Source organism: Oryzias latipes, chromosome 9, assembly GCF_053564925.1.
Source record: "Oryzias latipes strain Hd-rR chromosome 9, Olatipes_Hd-rR_3.1".
NCBI lineage: Eukaryota > Metazoa > Chordata > Actinopteri > Beloniformes > Adrianichthyidae > Oryzias > Oryzias latipes.
Window position 1 is genome coordinate 32,102,038 of NC_136245.1, and position 18,922 is coordinate 32,120,959.

The 18,922-nt window shown below is 42.6% G+C and overlaps 1 protein-coding gene across 4 annotated transcripts in view; it reads left to right on the forward strand.

Annotated features, from left to right (window-relative positions):
• Window positions 1–18,922, forward strand: part of taok3a (TAO kinase 3a) — a 56,644-nt gene that overhangs the window by 32,114 nt on the left and 5,608 nt on the right. For all 4 annotated transcript variants that reach the window (XM_023958222.2, XM_023958221.2, XM_023958224.2 and 1 more), the window contains 11 exons: window positions 424–495; window positions 1,961–2,062; window positions 2,269–2,314; window positions 4,144–4,240; window positions 4,700–4,813; window positions 5,892–5,983; window positions 6,066–6,159; window positions 8,032–8,113; window positions 13,420–13,587; window positions 14,623–14,820; window positions 15,381–15,518. In XM_023958222.2, the coding sequence (XP_023813990.1) occupies window positions 424–495; window positions 1,961–2,062; window positions 2,269–2,314; window positions 4,144–4,240; window positions 4,700–4,813; window positions 5,892–5,983; window positions 6,066–6,159; window positions 8,032–8,113; window positions 13,420–13,587; window positions 14,623–14,820; window positions 15,381–15,518 (1,203 nt within the window). The remainder of the gene's footprint in view (window positions 1–423; window positions 496–1,960; window positions 2,063–2,268; window positions 2,315–4,143; window positions 4,241–4,699; window positions 4,814–5,891; window positions 5,984–6,065; window positions 6,160–8,031; window positions 8,114–13,419; window positions 13,588–14,622; window positions 14,821–15,380; window positions 15,519–18,922) is intronic.

An 18,922-nucleotide genomic window follows, 5' to 3' on the forward strand; every position in this document is an offset into this window, starting at 1 on the left:
TTTTCAGGGGGGTGAAGCAGAGAATAAGGCTTTAAGCCGGGCCCGAATACTCCGAGCGGCTAAGATATTTGCACCGACACACATGGGAAATGCACACAGACACTTCACTGAGGCCCAGTTTGTTCTAGTCACATTAGGACAAATTTGTGATTGATTGTAATAAATTTGTTCTGTAAGGAGATTTTTTCATTCTTTTCTGACGTTTGTATGATGTCCTTAATGTCTATAATTAAAAAAACGGTAAATGATTCCTTAATAATGAGTCTCCATCTACACAAATTGGATTTCTTAATCAATAATTTGCTATTCTTACCTTTTTTTATTAAGAAAAGTTACATAAACAGAGTCCTCAAAAGTGTTTTTTTTCTCTCTAAGTGATTGGATTTATACTTTCTACCCCCCCCCTCAATCGATCTTTTCCAGGCACGAAACTCGTACTCCAACGAGGTGGTGGCCATCAAGAAGATGTCCTACAACGGCAAGCAGACGACGGAGGTAAGAATGAGGCAGACGCCCGCGCACAGATGCATCACCGCCGTCCGGCAGGACGACATCATCCCCTCTGCAACAGTTTGCTGTTTGTGCATCAATTCACATCAATATTTTTAAGCATCCGTCTTTAAAAATATTCCTTTTAAAGTGATTCAAAAGTGTTGATCACTAGGAATTTTTATTTTTTCCTGATTTATTAGCTTAAGAATTCTTATGATTATTAATCAAACATAAACATATTTTAAGTTAAAAAAAGGCTTTTTAAACTATGAGCTTGTTATGAGGAAAAACCTGCAAATGGAAAATAAATTACACCACACGATCTGCGTGAAAACATTTTTTTTAAATGTTCTTAAAAATAAATGAGAAACAAAGTCTTTGACATTTTTGAGAGGATATCGAGAACGTTTGTGCAGCTTTGAGACGCCAGAGAACCACAAAGATGCATCATCATCCACACATGGAGAAAACTGTGGAGAAGCTCCACAGGAGCGAGCAACCAAAATGAGTCAGAAAACATCATTTAAGAAGCAGAAGAAGTGATCAAACAGTCGGAAGCTTTTGAACTAACATGGATCTGTGGGAGAGTTTAGGGAGAACCACACCGCTGAGCAACCATTTTTTTTTCTGTTTGTCCTCCGACGGACATGTTGACCATGGATGACTTATCCTAGCCGTCATCTTGGTTCGTGTCGGCCGCGCTAGTAGCACTAGTGAGGCTGGAGTGTCCATCTCCAGGGTTGCGATAGTGGCCGGATACTAGCCAGGCAACGTGGTATGGAGGACAGGCTATTGCCCACGTAGCGGGTTTCCCCTCTCCACGCCGTCGATGAATCCAAAGGAACAGCAGACTGCTACAGTTTGGCATCGGCGCTGTCGCAGGACCTGCAGGCAGCGTTGAACTGCCTCAGGGACTCCGACTCGGGATTTTTCCTCGAGGTTTACTCCTGAGCTGAGCAACAAGAACACAGAAAAACATCTGGATTATCTACAAAACTCCTGGACTAATGTTCTGATGGAACTTTCTGGAAGGAGGGCACCCTCAAACATCTAGACTCTTCACACAGTCAAACATGGTGGTGGTAGTGTGATAGTATGGTGCTGCTTTGCATCTTCAGATTGTTATAATTGATGGAAAAAGGAATTCAGTTTCTGGAAGAACTTGGGTGAAATCCTTCTTTCTGAAGAGCAACACTTGTTAGAAGATATTTCTGCTAAGATAGTGAGTCGCTCTGCCGAGTCAGCAGATTTTGGCTTTTTTTTTTCTTCTCTAAAAACCTTTTCTCATATTAGGCTGTAAACGTCACAGTAACGCATCGGGGGATCGTTTTTGATGAAATCACGGGACCTGCTTCTCACAGAAGATGTCTCTGTAAATGTCCATGAAGTTGACCCCGTGGGTGCAGGCGGCAGCACGGACCCGCCACAAGAGACAGTATTTCATTCTGTCCAAACTCGTTTTCTGCAGAAGTGGCAGGACATCATCAAGGAGGTCAAGTTTTTGGGGCAGCTGCGACACCCCAACACCATCGAGTACAAAGGCTGCTACCTGAAGGACAACACCGCCTGGGTGAGTGGGTTCTCCCGCGTGTCTCTGCTGCTCCACACCTTCTTTTAAGTCCAACGATTCTTCTCTGCGTTCGGTTTTTTTGTTTCTGACTTTGCTCTCCACTGAGAACTCGTCGCCGACCCACACATACCCCCCATGCTGCCGTCAGGTGACCGGAAGTGCTTGACATGTTTCATAATGCATCAGAAACTTTGCTGTTGTTTCAGCTGGTGATGGAGTACTGCCTGGGCTCTGCATCTGATCTACTAGAAGGTGAGTGTGTTCACTTATTGTATTACAGCGCTGCAGGTTTTTGGGTTGTCTGGGCCTGTAGAGGGTTGTGGTCACATCTTAAAGACCCACGCCAATGAAAATTGTATTTTTAACATGTTTTTGTAGAATTTTTCTGATGATGATAACAATAATAATGGATTGGATTTATCTGCGCTTTTCCAGACGCTCAAAGGCCTTACAATGTATCTCCATTATTCATTCGCTCCTCATCCATACTTGGTGATGGTAAACTACTGATGTAGCCACAGCTGCTTTGGGGCAGACGGACAGAGGCGGGGCTCCCATTAAGCGCCTCTGACCGTCACCGGGACGTTCATGCACCAGTGTACCCACGCTGGAGGCAGGGAGGGTAAAGTGTCTAGCCCAAGGACAAAGCAACAGTTGACTGGTGTGGAGCGGAGATCAAACCCGCGACCCTTCCATCATTGGAAGCAATGGCTTAAAATTGCATTTCTGATACATTGTACTCTCTGCTCCACTCCTTTCCATTCTGATGCATCCACTTGCAGACAAGTGGATCCAAGCACATCTTTGTTTTCCTCGTCTGAGCCGGAATCTGACTCTAAACTGTACAGCTGGATAGCTCAGATATTGCTCCCCCGTTTTGTTGCACCGGTGATGTCAGGTGGCTGTAAACTAGCAGGGGAGCGAGCACTGGCCCCCCTACTGATCGTGAGCAAATGCCGTACTTCCAAGGTGTACAGGTGATACGGAAATCCCCTTAGATCAGCTGTAGGAGGCCGACATAAACTACACTCTGCCAGAAGGGCAGAATCATCACGTAAACATTATTAACAGGCCCCATCTGCAGTCTGCAGGATTTGGGATGTTTGAAAATAGGAAAAATCTGCACAACCCACCTGCACCTTATCGTTCTAAACAGGTTTGCTACGACCTGTCGCCCGCTTCATGCCTGTAGGCAAAAATATGTGCATGAACATTTTCACTCTGCGGACTCACTGAGCGGTCTGTGACCTGATTGCCCCATACAGGTTTGCCCATTTTTGGCCTACAGACACAAGTTTTGCTAAAGCTTCCGCAAACTTTCTGAATCTCTGAGGGCTGGAAATGTTCAAAGCTGCAACGGTGGAGGCTTCACCGCTCAAGCTTGTCCACCAGGCTGGTTTTCTTTGTCTTTTTAGGTTTAAAAAACTGTTGATGTGTAATCTAAAGAATCCTTGAGACCAGATTACAATCAGACTTCCTGGATGTTCTCATTCAGCCTGGAGTTCTGTCGTCTGAACAGGACAATAAAGCTCATTCAATCCTGTGCAGTTTAGAATCAAAGTTTATGAAGTTGAAGTATATATTTTTAATTACAGTACATCTTTCATCCATGAACCTTTTCAGTTTATTTCTTGGGTTTCACTTTTGACAAACTGCAGTTTTACTGGATTCTCGTTCTCCTCAGCTGGAGGAAGACGCCTTCAGGGCTATGATTAGACCAAGACACCACAAGCCAGAGGAATCCATAAATGTTTATTAGTTGCATAACCTGTGGTATTTTCGTTTTTAGATTTAGTTTGAGCTGGTAAAGTTTGTCTGTTCGCCCTCCAGCCGTGCGGCATTTCCTGACCACCGCCGGCTGTTGGACATTTTGTCCTTGATTCTGTCATGACCTTTTGACCCCGACACACTCTGTATGGTGAATTTCTGAAGCTGTTTTTTGGTGTAAACCTCTTAGCTGCTTAATGAATAATCTAGGATTTTTTTATTTTTATTTTAATGCCCATTACTTTTATTGTTACTAATAAAAACACAGAGGACTGCTGAGTATTTTTCTTTTTTCTATATATTTCTCATTTAAGTTCACAAGAAACCACTCCAAGAAATGGAAATTGCTGCCATTACCCACGGTGCCTTGTTAGGACTGGCCTACTTACATTCCCATAACATGATTCACAGGTAAGTCGCATATTTTCCTTGGCAACTCACAGATAAGATAGGCTATAAAAAAAGAGGCGAGGTTAGAGATCAAGTCATAACAGCAGTAAAAACTGTGATCTTTAAAGGAACTGAAAGTCTGTGGAGCGTTTACGAGCGGTAGGTCAAAACACGAAGCCACAGCACAGGTTTTGTTATCAGTTTGGGAAGTCAGAGAGGATTTTTTTACATAACACCTACTTGCATTATTTTTTTCATTTATTTTAATCAAAGTTTATTGATATGTGCAAATCCCTAAAAAAAAGGTGCCAGTTTGACTAAACTCAGAAATTTTGACTCATTAAAACATTTTTAGTAAAAATAAAATCTTCTTTTCTGGTTGTCAACAGTCCCGATTCCTTTCAGACCTACTCCATGTCTTATTCTCTTATTCTCTTATCCTCACAAGCTCCGCCCCCTCGCTCCCCTCTTTCTACACAGAGATGTGAAAGCTGGCAACATCCTGCTGACTGAGCTGGGCCTGGTCAAGCTGGCTGACTTTGGCTCCGCCTCCATTGCCTCACCTGCCAACTCCTTTGTCGGAACGCCGTACTGGTCAGTGAACACAACACCGCACACCTGTTGGGAAACGAGCAACGAGGCTTTAAGAGGAAGTTGAAAGGTTTTCTGAGAACCTGATCGTTGTTAGGACTCTAGACGAGTTAAACGTTTCAAGATCGAGTTTCTGTGGGAGGAAAACCCTCTTAGAAGCTTTTCAATGGAGGAACAAGTGTTTTCATAAAGTATTTACCTTTCATGTTGACAGATGAAAACTTTAAAGTCCCACTCCGGTCATCTTTTGATGTTTCCCCAGTGGTCTCTTAATTATAATTATACCATTTTTGGCCAAAACCAAAAAAACTAAAGTGTCTAGGATTTTGTAGGACATAGTCTCTGAGCCTTTGAGTTGTGGGTGGGACGTTTTCCCCTCCCTGATGCTGAGAGCTAAGAGCAGGGAGCTTACCCGACATATTTTCTACATTATAAATCCGGTCTTCTTCCAACATTTTTTCACTTGCTTCTGATTTGATCAAGAAATACTCAGAAATGGAGTTTTGAGCTTAGTTTGTTAAATATAAACCATTAGAAAACAAAGTGCAGGTCTTCAAAACTTTTATTGTCATTGGTTGAAAGGAACTGCCCGTCCCATTATGTAATAAACGGTTGTATTAACCTCAGTGACAATCGTCTTGCTTTTAATAAAACCGAGCATGACTTGTTGATGATGCGACAAACTCAGGGAAACTCATCTTCCCCACAGTTCCTCTTTCTCACAGAAAACAGTTCGACGATTGATCCGATTAGTTTACTCAACCTGCTGTTGAGTCCAAAGACCACAGAAGGGACTTAGCCACCAGTTCAAACTGAAACTTGACATTTTCAGCGTGTTTCTCGTCTGTACTTGAATATCTTTAGATGGCACCACGATGGCTCCTTTTTAGTTCTTTCATTTCTTAGTTGGCTTGACTTTTCTTGATTCCCTGCATCTAACATTAAGACTGAGGCTGATCTTTGAGTGACAACGTGGGAGGAGCAAGAAAATTAAACCATTTTTGGATTTGGAATTGTTTTATTTCAAGTTTATTAAAGGAAATAGGTTTTTCATCTCATTCTGTGTTTCCTCTGCTTTCAGGATGGCCCCTGAAGTGATTTTAGCCATGGACGAGGGTCAGTACGAGGGGAAAGTGGACATCTGGTCGCTGGGGATCACCTGTATTGAACTGGGTGAGCAAACGTCAGCGTTTTTAGTGCAAGTCAGCTGTAGGTGGAAAAAGCCCCCGTCTGACTCCGCCCTATGTCTTTTCAGCGGAGCGTAAGCCGCCGCTGTTCAACATGAATGCAATGAGTGCCTTATACCACATCGCACAGAACGACTCCCCCACGCTGCAGTCCAACGAGTGGTGAGTTCCAGACGCGCTGCTGCCGTTTCCCTTTGAACGGCTCCCGTTTTTTTTAGGCCAACAATGAAAACGGACTTAAAATCGTGCAAAGAATCCATGAAATGAGGCGGGGAAATGATCATTTGAACGCTTTTATATTGTCGTTGTTTCTCACTGGGCTGCTGCTGGTAACAAATGGTCATAAAGGCATTCGAGCTAAACCAGAAATGGTTTCTAAATAAAAAACTTCAGCTGCACCTTCAGAACAAAAATGTTATGGCATATTTAGGGTTGGGTGCGTAAGCGATGTGAAGTCCACAGATAACACTGGAATTCTTCTTGCCATGGACGACAAAAGTACAAAAACATAAAATCCTTTATGACACAAAACATGCATTTTACAAGGACTGGGTGAGGAAGGAGAGGGCCTGGGGGCTGATTGGTTTTAGATGTTGATGACACAGAGATGGCAGGACAAACCACTCCTCCGGAAGCCAGAGGGGAGAGGGGGACGGACCAGACGTGAAAACTAACTGAAGGTTGTGAGACGGACGGACAAACTGTAACCGGGTTTAAAGTTTTTGCGTCACCGAGACGAAACCTTTGTACAATAAACAAAAACTTTAACCAACTTTATGGAAAGTTACTCGATCAGAGGAATTTAAAACATAAACGTGCCTCTTGGGCTGCAAGGATTCATTTCAACAATGATTCATATTCCTTGTTTTTCTTGCAGGTATATTAAGTGTAACTTAAAAATGTGTCCAAACAAACAAGTAAACAAGAATGAATGTTTAATCTATTCACATTCTAGTTTCCTAAAGTTCAGCCCACTGTTGTTTTTCAGCATCCAAAGAATCCAAAGGGAACATTCTAGCACTCTGGATGGTCACATGACTTTGCTGAATTCAAAGTGTTTACACACGTTGGACTGGAATGATGGTTGATTAGTTTTTGCTGCATCTCGTGTGTTGTCCGCTGTGATGGTACTTAGTCTTTTTTTTTTGGTTATAGCAAATTCTAACTACCAAATATTGATACAATCAGTTTATATTATTTTGAAATTAAATTTTATAATGGTTTAGGTTGATTGATTACCGCCTGGTTGGACCATAGGAATATAAGTCAATTCATCAATAAAGTCAATTAATCGTTACACCCATCTTATATGTGTGCTCCCAGTATAATAGACAGGAGAATTTTAAATTATGTAAACTTTTAACCGCAGGAGAATTGAGAAGTTTTGAGGTAAACTGAGGCCTGAAACGGGATAAATCTGAGGCTTCAGTCTGCATGAGAGACCACCCTGGAGCTGGAACCTCTGCTGGATCCAGAGCTCTACCAGCAGCGAGAAAACCGAACAAGACGTCTGCAGGCGTGAACACGGCTCGCCGTGATGAACAGCTGGTCTGGAGCAGATGTTTGGTTCTGTGTCAAGTCTAAGAGGCTGATGGAAACGGGATCTTTTGAAACCGTGGTTACTTCCAAGATGTGGAAAAGATCGCTTGGTCACCTGTGAGTGCTTGAACACCTGTTGGAAAACCGCTGCTGGCTGGGCGGGGCCATTACATGGATGCGATATTTCTGCTCATCAATCTTCTTGGAACCCTAAACGGCGTCAAACAAACGGCGTGCCACGCGGCGGGGAGTATTGACATAATCCAAACAGCCTCAATCCGTCAGGCTCCTGTGTTATCTGGTTAAGTGACTCGCTAAACACAGGCAGCTCTGGATTACTCCTCTGTAAACATAAATCTGTAACCGACGGCATCTGGAGGGGGGGGCTTTGCCGCTGTCTTTGCTGCTGTCTTTGCTTCATGGTTCTCTTTGTCTTTAGAGTTTTGTCGGGGGGGCAGGATCACTGACCCGCTTCCCTCTGTCCTCTCTGTCCAGGTCCGACATCTTCCGGAGCTTCGTTGACTATTGCCTACTAAAAATTCCTCAGGACAGACCCTCGTCAGGGGAGCTGCTGCGAGTGAGTGGGCTTCCTCTGTTTAATCCGTCCAGATGTGTGACCTCACTTCCTTTCTGGCCACGTCCCGGAGCCGCGGGGATGAGTCACTCCCGGCCGCCCACGGCTCCCCGATGCGCCGTTTCTGTTTAAGCACAGGAAGCGGGCGCCCCGCTGGGAGCAGCTCCGGCTCTGTTGTTGTCGTCGTTCCATCGCGTCACCGCTCTTTTACGTCTGCACGCCGCCGGTGCGTTTGCCACTCGCCACGCTCCTGGGATTAGACAACAGAGGATTTTTCTGCGCAAGACATTTGCAGCTTTGAAGTTGTAATTCAAAAAGGAATTTTCCTTATTTATTTATTTTTAGCAAGAAGGCTGTGTACAATCACAAGGCAATAATAGGTGAAGCCGGGATAAGAGAAAATATTCCAAATTATTATGCAATGCATATGTTTCTAGGATTTTTTTAAAATGGTCAATAAAATGATGCAGCATAGTTTTTAAGATTTTAAAAAACTGTTATAAATGAAATATTATCAACTAAGCCTCTCCACGATGACAGTATATTCTTTTGAAACAAAAAACTGAAAATGCACTTTTCCGAGCTGTTATGCATAACAGAGTTTGGACAGATTCCAGATGTGAAAATGGTCATTTGTTGAGTTTGGAGGTCATATTTAATCGAATCTGAAACATGTTGATTCACACTGATCTCTAATCGCTCAGGCCGTTTCTTAAGGGAATCACCACAATCGCTGCAAAACGTGACACAAGCTGATGAAATCATCCGCGACTGGAATTTTACACTGTTGCGCCATTTAAGCTATACTTATGAAGGCACGATGGGAGGGGGGGGCGGCAATGCTGTTTCCTCGTCCCAGGATTTTGACAAGGATGATATTACTGCATTCAGAATACAAGATACGTTACATACCAGTGTATGAATGTGTGTGTGACTGGGTGAATGGGTCTGTGACTGTAAAGCGCTTTGTCCTTGTAGGAAGAAAGGCGCTATATAAGAAATAAAGTAAAAATAAAAAGACAACATTTTTACTACGTTCTAATGTAGCTATGACTTCAGCTATAGTCCATAAAGATATCAAATCATTTTAAATTCACCATAAGTTTAGTTATTTGGAATGTTGAGGATATTAAAATACAAGAAAAATATCTGATGTACCGCCTACCTTGTTTTGTCTGCACCAATAATTAACCACAAATGTATTTTTTATATATATATTTATATAAAAAGCTTGTATATAACTATAAATCAAATATAAAACATGAAACGCTGAGAACAATCATGTCAAGCTTTAAAAGCGTAAGCTCCACTCATATGTTTGTCACAGGTATCGCAGACAGTCTTAAGTGAAATTGGTCAATCTTAGTCTGAACTCGACAGCAAAGAGATCAAACTGATTTCTTGGTTCTTTTGTTGTCCTACGCGGTTGTGTCCTTTCACATGCCTAACATGTTTCGACGGAAGACGTCCTTCAAAACATCTTAGGTATGTAAAAATAAAAAGCACAACCGTGTCTGTTAACAAAAGAACCAAGAAGTCGGTTAATAATACAGACCCTATGAACTTTAGTGAGCAAGTACATAGATCTAACTGTCTGCAAGTGAATGCATCGGAATGGAGCAGGGAGTTGGTGGTGAACGAATTGCAGCACCTACGTCAAAGCTACAAGCTTTCTGCTCCTGATTCACATCAATTTGAATAAAAAAATACTCAGAAGTGCAGTTTTGAGCTTAATTTTTTATTTTAAATGTTCTCCATCACCAGAAAAATGCCACAATAACATGTTCAAATTCTTCAAAACACCCAAAACATGATTTTTATCAGTGTGTTTTCAATAACAATAGCAGAGGTGTTCCTTTCAGTAGGTGAGATGGTGCGTGCATCAAAATGATTTTGATACGAATCTGGTTTTTCTTCTTGTACCAGGAAGAAAGTCAGAAACTCCACATCCTTTTCAGAGGTCATTTTCACACCCTTAAAGGGTTGACCAGGTCTTTCCCCATGATTCCTGCCCAAATCATGACTCTGCCACCTCCTTGCTGACCTCACAGCCACAGACATGGTGGGACATCCATCTGCTCCATCCAGGACTACACAGCACTTATCAGTGAACAAGACTGTTTGAAAAGCTTGTTTAGGGGTGGCTGGGTGGAACGCATACCTGCAAACCTCTGTAGGATCCCACACGTCCAGGGACGACTCCAAAGGCACCGGTAGCTTCAAATGTCCGTTTGCTGCTCTGTAATTGTATTTTAGCAGCCGCTGTCTAAGCCTGATGCATTTTCCTGGCAGAAACGGTTCCCCATTCTGCCTTCATCCGCATGAATTCCTGTCTGCTCTGAATCAGGCACAAATAGTGCGACGATTACGCTCACGTTTTCCTGAAATATCTAAAGTTCTCATTCCTATTTCACGCTTCTTAGACGCAGAAAGGCTAATTCGTGTCTAAACACGTTGGTTTGCTTAATAATGTTGAACGCTCCTTCAGTAGTTTTTCATTCACTTGGACTTACCTGGCAAACCAATTAGCACAGGTGCTTGAGTGTGATGTCGGCGATCCAAAGAGCCTTGAGGCTCAAAACGAGTTTGAGTCATGAGTCTGACTAAAAAAAAAAAAAAAAAACAATATAGTTTGGAACAGGGTGTCTAAACAAATGTTTGGAGTTTTTCTAAGTGACGAAGGGTCTGAATCTCTTCCAACATCTGATGGAAGCGTTTACCCAAAGTCTTAGTTTACATGAACTCATCTGTAAGCTGCGGTCTAAAGTTCTACCGCAGACATGCAGCCCGTCTGCGGGTTGATCTTTTTGTTTGTGTGAGCAGCAGGTAATCCCGTTGAGCCGCTAAGAGTTTTAGTGCAACAGTGCGGCGCGTGAGCAGGACTTTTGACACCTGCGTCACGTCACTGAGGCTCAGGCGGGAAAGGTTAGGAGGCAGGCGCATGAGGAGATGGCGTCCAGCGATGGATGGATGGATGGATGGGAAGTCGCTCTTCTGACCCAAATACCAGCAGAAAACAAAAACCATTAGTGGGATAAGTACCAAACAGACTTTAGATCAGTGTCGAAGAGCTGCTTTACAGCAAAGATGAGGGAGGAGGGGGATCGGTTTGTGATTAGTACTCCTCTTTTTCTTCTTCTCAGACGTGAAGGTCTCTTCCTGTGACCCAATGCGTCGGCTCAACGCCCTCCGAGCTCTTAAATGCAGAAATCAGGTCGCCGATCTTCGGGCCTTTAGCCGTTTGTGTTCCAGCTTCAACTTAAACGCTTTGTCTTCCCGTGCGCCTTCGGGATTTTCATTAATTATATACAAAATATTGCAGCTGGTGACCTTTTCTCGCAACTTTGAGGCAAACCTGTTCTCTGGGTTTTTGCACAGCAAGCAGAGCCGCTGCATTTTCCAAAGGAGACCCTAGATTCCAGGGTCCAGGGGGGGTTTGTGTTTTAAGAACTCTGCCCACAACTCAGAGGCCAAATGTTTTAATGTTCTACTACAACACAAGTTGAATCAACAATCCAAAGATGATCGGAATTGGTCTTAAAGAAGCTAAAATGATTCCCATTTGATACTTTCTTATAAAAAAAAAACACAAAAAAACACCCTGAACAGGGTGGATTTGCAGTCTGCAGCAGGCTAGAGATCTTGACCCAGAAGACTAATCAAAACCAAAACGGGGTGGCTGCAGAAACTTCAAAAGTCCTAAAAGGTGTCAAATTTAATCTAGCCAAAATAAAGCCTTTAAAATGAATAATTAGTCTTAAACGGGTCTTACATATCTTTCTCGTCTACGCGATGTGACTTCCTGTCACTGAGGACAAAACACTCCCAGGATGCGCCGTGTCAAATGGTCTTGGAACTGGTTGTAAATTGTTTCACCTCAGCTAGCTAATTAGCTGACGCCTGTCGGCGCGGGACAACGGGAATGTGCAAATTCATGGAAAAAGGGGATTTCTTGTGTGGGGATAAAGAGGATAAAGGTGGTCCAAACGTAAGTGTAGGGCAAGAAATGGACAACTACAACCGTTTGTCTTAAATTTCATTTTGAAATGCTCCTAAAAAGGTCTTGAAAACCTTAAATTAAACTTCTGTAAACACCCTGCAAAGAAAAAAAACCCTCTGAGGATATAGAAAAAAAACTCACTTTTGTTGCAAAATTTGTAAAGATACTCAACTTTTCAGAAAAAGCATCTTTTAAACATTTTTTAATGCAAATGCGCACAGCAAAATGCCATTTCTGCATAGATTGACGGCAGCTTTGTCTAATATTTACTGTCATTGAGCATCAGAGCTGCTTTTGAGCGCTTACTTATCCAAATTTGTTGTTTTTCGAAGCTAAAAAACCCAAAGTCTACATCAAATGAAAAGTGTTTTCTTACTTCCTGTCAAAGGAAAAATGCTCCTTGAAGTTGGAAAAGCCTCACACATCTCAGCGAATCGCAGCGCTCCGATGTGGAGACGAGTCACTCTTATTTCTATTTCGGGGGTGTGATGTCAGTCCCCCGAGTCCTGACTTGCGCGTTCCACCAGCATCCATCTCCTGAAGAGACGTGGGGGGGGGGGGGGGGGGGGGGGGGGGGGGGGGGGGGGGTCTACGCGCAGCGAGGGAGGGGGGCCCAAAATAGAAGGGATCCTTTTTTAATGCGGCCTCTTCTGCTTCGTACAGTTTAGCCATTTAAGCCTCAATATTTTATGAATGAGAGTGACTCAGAGGAGGTGTGAAGCTGTATGGGGGCCCAGGTGGGAGGAAGAAAAATCCACTCCGTCTTCCGGAGTGTAAATCACACACAACCTGCCACAACGTGCTCGCCTTACAGTAGTTGTATGAAAAGATTAGCATACATTTGTGTTGAAAACTATTATTTCTTTGTCATATTTGATCCATTTTTCACAAAAAAGTTTTTCTTGTTTGCAAATTGACTAAAACCTTGAGTTATCAGCGAATTGCTTCATAGATTCACCTGCCTTGTTGTTTTTTATTGTATAATTGTATAATTGTCCTTAACTTGTTGCCCCTAAAACCAATCCAGACTAGAACCAAACAAAAGGATTTGAAGTCCTTGTGAGAATCAATTTTTATGGGATCAGAGTGCAGCAGATCAGGAGAACTTGACTTGTTAGGAAACCTACAGCGCCCTCTAGCGGTGGTGTCACTTTGGTCCTAAGAGAAGTTAAACATGAGATTTCTGTGACAGCAATGTGAATTTCTTTAAAGGCGTAAAAAACACTTCATTTTTATATAGTTTTTTTTTCAATATGAAAAGATGGAAAAGGAATTTTTAAGTACCAAGTTCCTTTGTTTGCCTTTCCAGCATGACTTTGTGCGTCGGGATCGCTCGCCGCGCATCCTCCTGGACCTCATCCAGAGGACCAAGGATGCGGTGCGCGAACTGGACAACCTGCAGTACCGCAAGATGAAGAAGATTCTGTACCAGGAGAAGCACAACGGGCTGATGGGAGAAAGCCAGGAGGAGGAAGAGGTGGGTTTGACTCCGGGTGTTGTCAAACTATTGATATCAAAAGAAACAAAACTTCAACAAATCCTTCATATTATACCTGTAAATCTACATTTAAATGCAACCAATCTACTTTGAATCAACTTTTTTTCACTTTTATTTTTAAATGTGTATCCTAAGACAGTGGACAGTCGGTACCGTTCTGCAGAAAAAAGAAAGGGGCCTCCATTTTTTCAGTTTAATTTATAAGTTTTATTTTGAAAAACCAGTGGATTCTCCCCCCCATCTGACTCATTCTTGATGCATGTCCAGTCGCTCGACCACATGTTTAAAATCCGGCCGCTGTGGCTGCACTACGGTGGCCCTGAAGTGCAAATCAACAAATCACCCGATACAAGAACGACAATAAAAAGATAAAAAATAAAAAGAGTAGCATTAAATTTTAGAAAACAAAACAAAATTTTAGAAACAGACATAAAAAAAAATATTAAAATCATTTCAGAAAACATTTTTTTCAAAAAGCAAAATGAAATGTTCTGGGAACATTTCAGTAAACAGTGAAATGTTAAAAAAACGAAACCAATCAGAAACCAGTTAAAGGTAGGTGCGATGGGACAACGCTGATTGGACGATATCCAGTATCGCTCAGGGCCACCGTCCTGCATCGACCACTGAATAGAAACCCCTAAACTAAGAAAATTAACACAAAAAAATAAAAATGAAAAAAACATATTTGGAAAATGTCTTTTGGGAGAAAAGAATCAGTAAGGAAACAGAAGAAGAACCTTTGACTTCAAAATAAGACATTTTTTACCGGACAAAAAACCAGGAGTCTTTACTCCAAATATTGATTCCTTCCACAGTTTTTCCCATATTTAGCAACCAGCAGTCTAATGAGGACGCTGCTAATAAAGCTGTTCAAACGGTGCATTAATGTTTATTAATATATTTAAAATATCCATCATCCAGTCAGACGAGGCTGAAGTTGGCGTTGGGGACCCTTTTTTTTTTTTTTTTTTTTAAATCATCAGCATAGCTGACGACTCTCTTGCCTTTCAGGACAGTGAGGCGGCTAGCTGTAAGATGAACAGCCTGGGCAGCAACCACTCCATCCCCAGCACGTCGGTCAGCACCGGCAGCCAGAGCAGCAGCGTCAACAGCATGCAGGAGGTGCTGGAGGACAACTGCTCCGACATGGCCATGATGCACCCGCAGGACTACAGTGGCAACCTGGACGCGTCCTCGCACGCCAAGAAGGTGAAGCACCCTAAAAAAGTCAGGCCGGCACCACAAAGAACCTGAATGCTTTGCAGGTTCCCTGCGGTTTATGCACACAGGTCTAACGAATCGATTACAGGCTAAGTCATCCTCTTCCTCCAGCTGAAACCACGGAAACCCTCCACACTTTTTCAGCTTCATCCCTGACATCGTTCACACTTCAGGAAACAAAGGCATGCATGTTGACAGGCCACGCCCCCTTCCCTGCTGTCACGCACGCAGAGCGACCCGTCCGACGCTCAGATCGTTCACAACTGATGGGGGGCGCATCCTGACCCATCCTGCTGTCAGTGGTTTCTGTTTGTGAATGAGGCTGCAGACACTCTGCTGCTCCAAGTTCAGGATCCAGCAGAAAACGCCCCCCCCCCACTCCACAAATCATTCCGTTCTTTACATCCATGACTTTTTCATCTTGTTATTCACACATTCTATGAAGCAACAATCTTCCCCAGAATTCTGACTGTTCCGGCGGATCCTCACCTCCACGCTGGTTCTGATCCCAGAGAAAAACTCTGACGGATGTTTTGTTTTGGACTCAGGACCATCAGTACAACTGGGATGACGGGATCCACAGAGACCAGCGGCCCGAGCCCAGGTCGGCCTCCTCCGAACGCAGCAGCCAGGCCCAAAACTACAAAAACCAGGGCCGTTTCGCCACCATAAAGTCAGCCTCTCTGGTGAGATTTGATCAAAAGCTGCTTTTGTTTTGACTGTCTGATTCCGAGAAATGTTTTGTGTTCGCTTAAAGAGCTTCACGGGTGGTAAACTGTGGCTTTGAGAGGCGAGACCGGAACCGGGTTTCCACTAGCACAAGCTAAATCCTTGAAGAGAAATGTCTGACGCTGCAGAAAAAGGACAAAGACTCTGAGAGAATAGGAAGGACTGAAGTAATAATGCAGATATGAAAAAGCTTAATAAAGATATAAAGGAAAGTCAGAAATGTGGCAAAAGAAACATAAAGATGGAAAATTGATCGTGTGAAATGATTGATCTGGGTTCTATTTTCGTTAGCATGAAAAAATATCAGTTTATCTGAAAAAATCTGGAGTGTTCAATGGGAAACTTTGAAAATCAAATGTTTTCAAATTCAGAAAAAGGAGAAACAAAAAGGAAACTTTAAAGCTACGTTCACACCACCCACAGCAAGGCGGGTTTCAGCAGCCACCTTCAATGAAAAGTCAATGTAAATAAATAAATAGAGTGCAATTTTGAGATGAAGTATTTTTTAAATATGTCCTCCATCGTGAGCGAAAGGCCACAAGAACAAAAAACACCATTTTCATCAAAGTGTGCGTGTGTAAAAACCAAAAGCAATAAGAAAGAGCGTCTCAGACAAAAATTGTTGTCAGGAAAAAATGAATTGATAGAATCCAAAAAGTCATAAAAGTAACTGCAGCTCTCCACTTTCAGAGGAAAAATCTGATCCTCGCATTTTAGATCAAAAACTGTTCAAAAAGGATCTACAGATGTAGAAAAAATTAAAAGAAAAAACCATAACTGTTCCCTTTTTTAAAATAAATCACTCTTTATTTTATCATTTTTATCAGTATCGCCGTTTTTCTGTGGCTTTATTTACATTTGTACGTATTTAGTTTTAAAGAGGGACGTCAAAGTTGCCATTCACCCCCCCGCCGCTTTCATCTTTCCAGTTTTTCTTCATCGTCACCTCCAACTCCTTTGTCCCTGAGCCGTTTTCTACTTTTTTCTTCCTCCTCCTCCTCCTCCTCTCCTGCTCCTCACCTCATTCCCTTTGTTTTCTTTCAGTAGGTTTTTTTTTCATTACTCCCCCACCACCACCACCACCCCCCATCATGGATTCTTGCTCCTGTATCTGACTCCTCATCAGCCTCAGCTGTGACTCTGAGCCGAAAGGGGTGGAGTTTGTCTCCTCCACGCTCTCTCCCTTCATGTCTGTTGTCATGGAAACCGGCTCCAGTAACCAGAAAGTAGTTGTTGTGTTCCGAGCGAGTGTGTGCGAGCTTACCCGCCCGTGACCCGCCTGCTGGCGTCGAGTCACGTCTTTAAAGATCAGGCGTCTCCGGCCTGAACCTGAGCTGCGGCGGTCAGCCGCGTCAGGACGACCTTCACGCCTGTAAAGTGCAAAAATACTCCAAATTGTTTGGGGGGTTTTTTCTCTCTAGGGGGGCATTGAAGTTTGTCTTTTGTTCGTCTCACTGGGATCTCACATCCCATAAAGAAGGCTAAAGTCTGACGTTCGCAAGAAAACATTTTCATTTGATCAAGAAAAAAAACATCTTTTAGTCTAAAAACGAAATCCCTAAATCCATCACAACTGTTGCTGCTCCTCCGTTTCATTAAAATGCCACCCCTCCGCTACTGCAATGCATGCTGGGTGAAGGCACCCGTCCTGGTCGCTGGCGCCCAGAGAGATGACATCATCTCTTTCTGCCGAGAGAGAGAGAAAACGTCCTCCAAGTCTGGAAGCAGGTAGACAAAGAGAGACGGAGGGGAGGGGGGGCGATTGATGGAGCTCTCAAAAACACGAGGAGCGACAGAAAAAAAAAAAAAAACAGAAACGACACAATGCTGGAAGGGGGGGGGGGCTAACAGAGGTGTCAGGTGAGGCGGATGTGAGGAGAAAAGGAACAAGAAGAAAAAAATCCTACATTTGATAGTCATATAGTTAAATCATCAAAATGATTCTAGTTTTACATAAAAGTAAATTAGGTTGATTAAAAATATGCATATTTAAAAAAATAGATGGAAGAAAAGAAAAAAGGAATTAAAAAAACTGTTGGATCTGTCTGAAAAATGAGTAATTATTACAATACTTTTCTTTTTTCTTTGTCTTACATTAAAATGCCTTTAAAGTCCCACTCTGATCATCTTTTAAAGTATTTTCAAAACGCTTCCAGGGGTCTTCTTGTTTGATTAACCGTGGTCTCCTACCGTTTTCAGGCCAATATTTTCACGGACCGGTCCAAACGGGGCCGAAGCTTAAAATCTTTACGTTTCTGAAAAACCTATTTTTCAAATTAAAATGCTACTACAAGAATTTTCTTTACATCTGAAAACATTGGTAGATATTTTTTTTCAATGAATCAAAGTTGTTTATATGTAGAAGTTGTTATTGATTTGTAAATAATAGATCTCAGATCATCAAAAAGATTGCTAAAGATTCTTAACAGATGACAGCCTAATTCTCCTTTGCTGTAGGAAAATTCACAAATGTCCTTTTTACAACTCTCCACAAATCAGCAACTTTGTTGGATTGAATCTTCATTCTCTGTAAAAGGTTTGGTCTGGTTTACGCTTAAACTTTGCCGTTAAGATTTTCCCTTCAAAGTGGATGCTAACAATCAGACGCTAACTTCAGCCGCATCCGAATTTTAAGATGTGACTGATAAATAAAGCAAAATAGGATGCCACTACTATCAGAAAATTGGTATTTTCTAAATCTAATAATAAACATGACTCCACCGTGTCTTTTTTTTATCTGCGTGTGTGAAACATTCCAACTTTCCAAATGCATTTTATTGTTTGGTTTTGGTTCGCTTTTAAGCGTTGAGCTACTAACTAAGCGGTCCGAGGCGAGCAGCTGCCTAAAGTCATGTGACCTGTCAAGACAGACGGATGCAGTGAACAGAAGCTGGTAGATTTCCAAAATAAAACTTCCTTTAGGATCAGAAACGAAAATAAATGAAAAAAATTGAAGTTAGCGTATGCATTTTTTAATTTATTTTTTCAGTCTGCAGTTCGGTACCAAGTGGCCCACGATCCGGCGGGTGGGGGCCGAGGTTTTACCACATGGTTTCTACAAAGAAATTAAACACAGTTAAAAAATTGGCCACTGATTTTGGGGCGCAGATTAATCCCGCCCCCCTTCCCCTCACCATTGCTGAGAGCTCTCTGTTTACACGCTAGCTTACAAACCCTCACACCCCCAACTTAACATTAGTAGTGCAATAAAATTAGAGAGCAATATAAGAGCTACCCAGCCTACAGTTTAGGTCCAGATTCCAGCTCAGACCAGGAAAACAAAGACGTTCATGGATCTATTTAGAATGTGGACGCATCAGAATGGAGCAGAGCAGGGAGCTTGTGGCCCCCCCAGCAGATT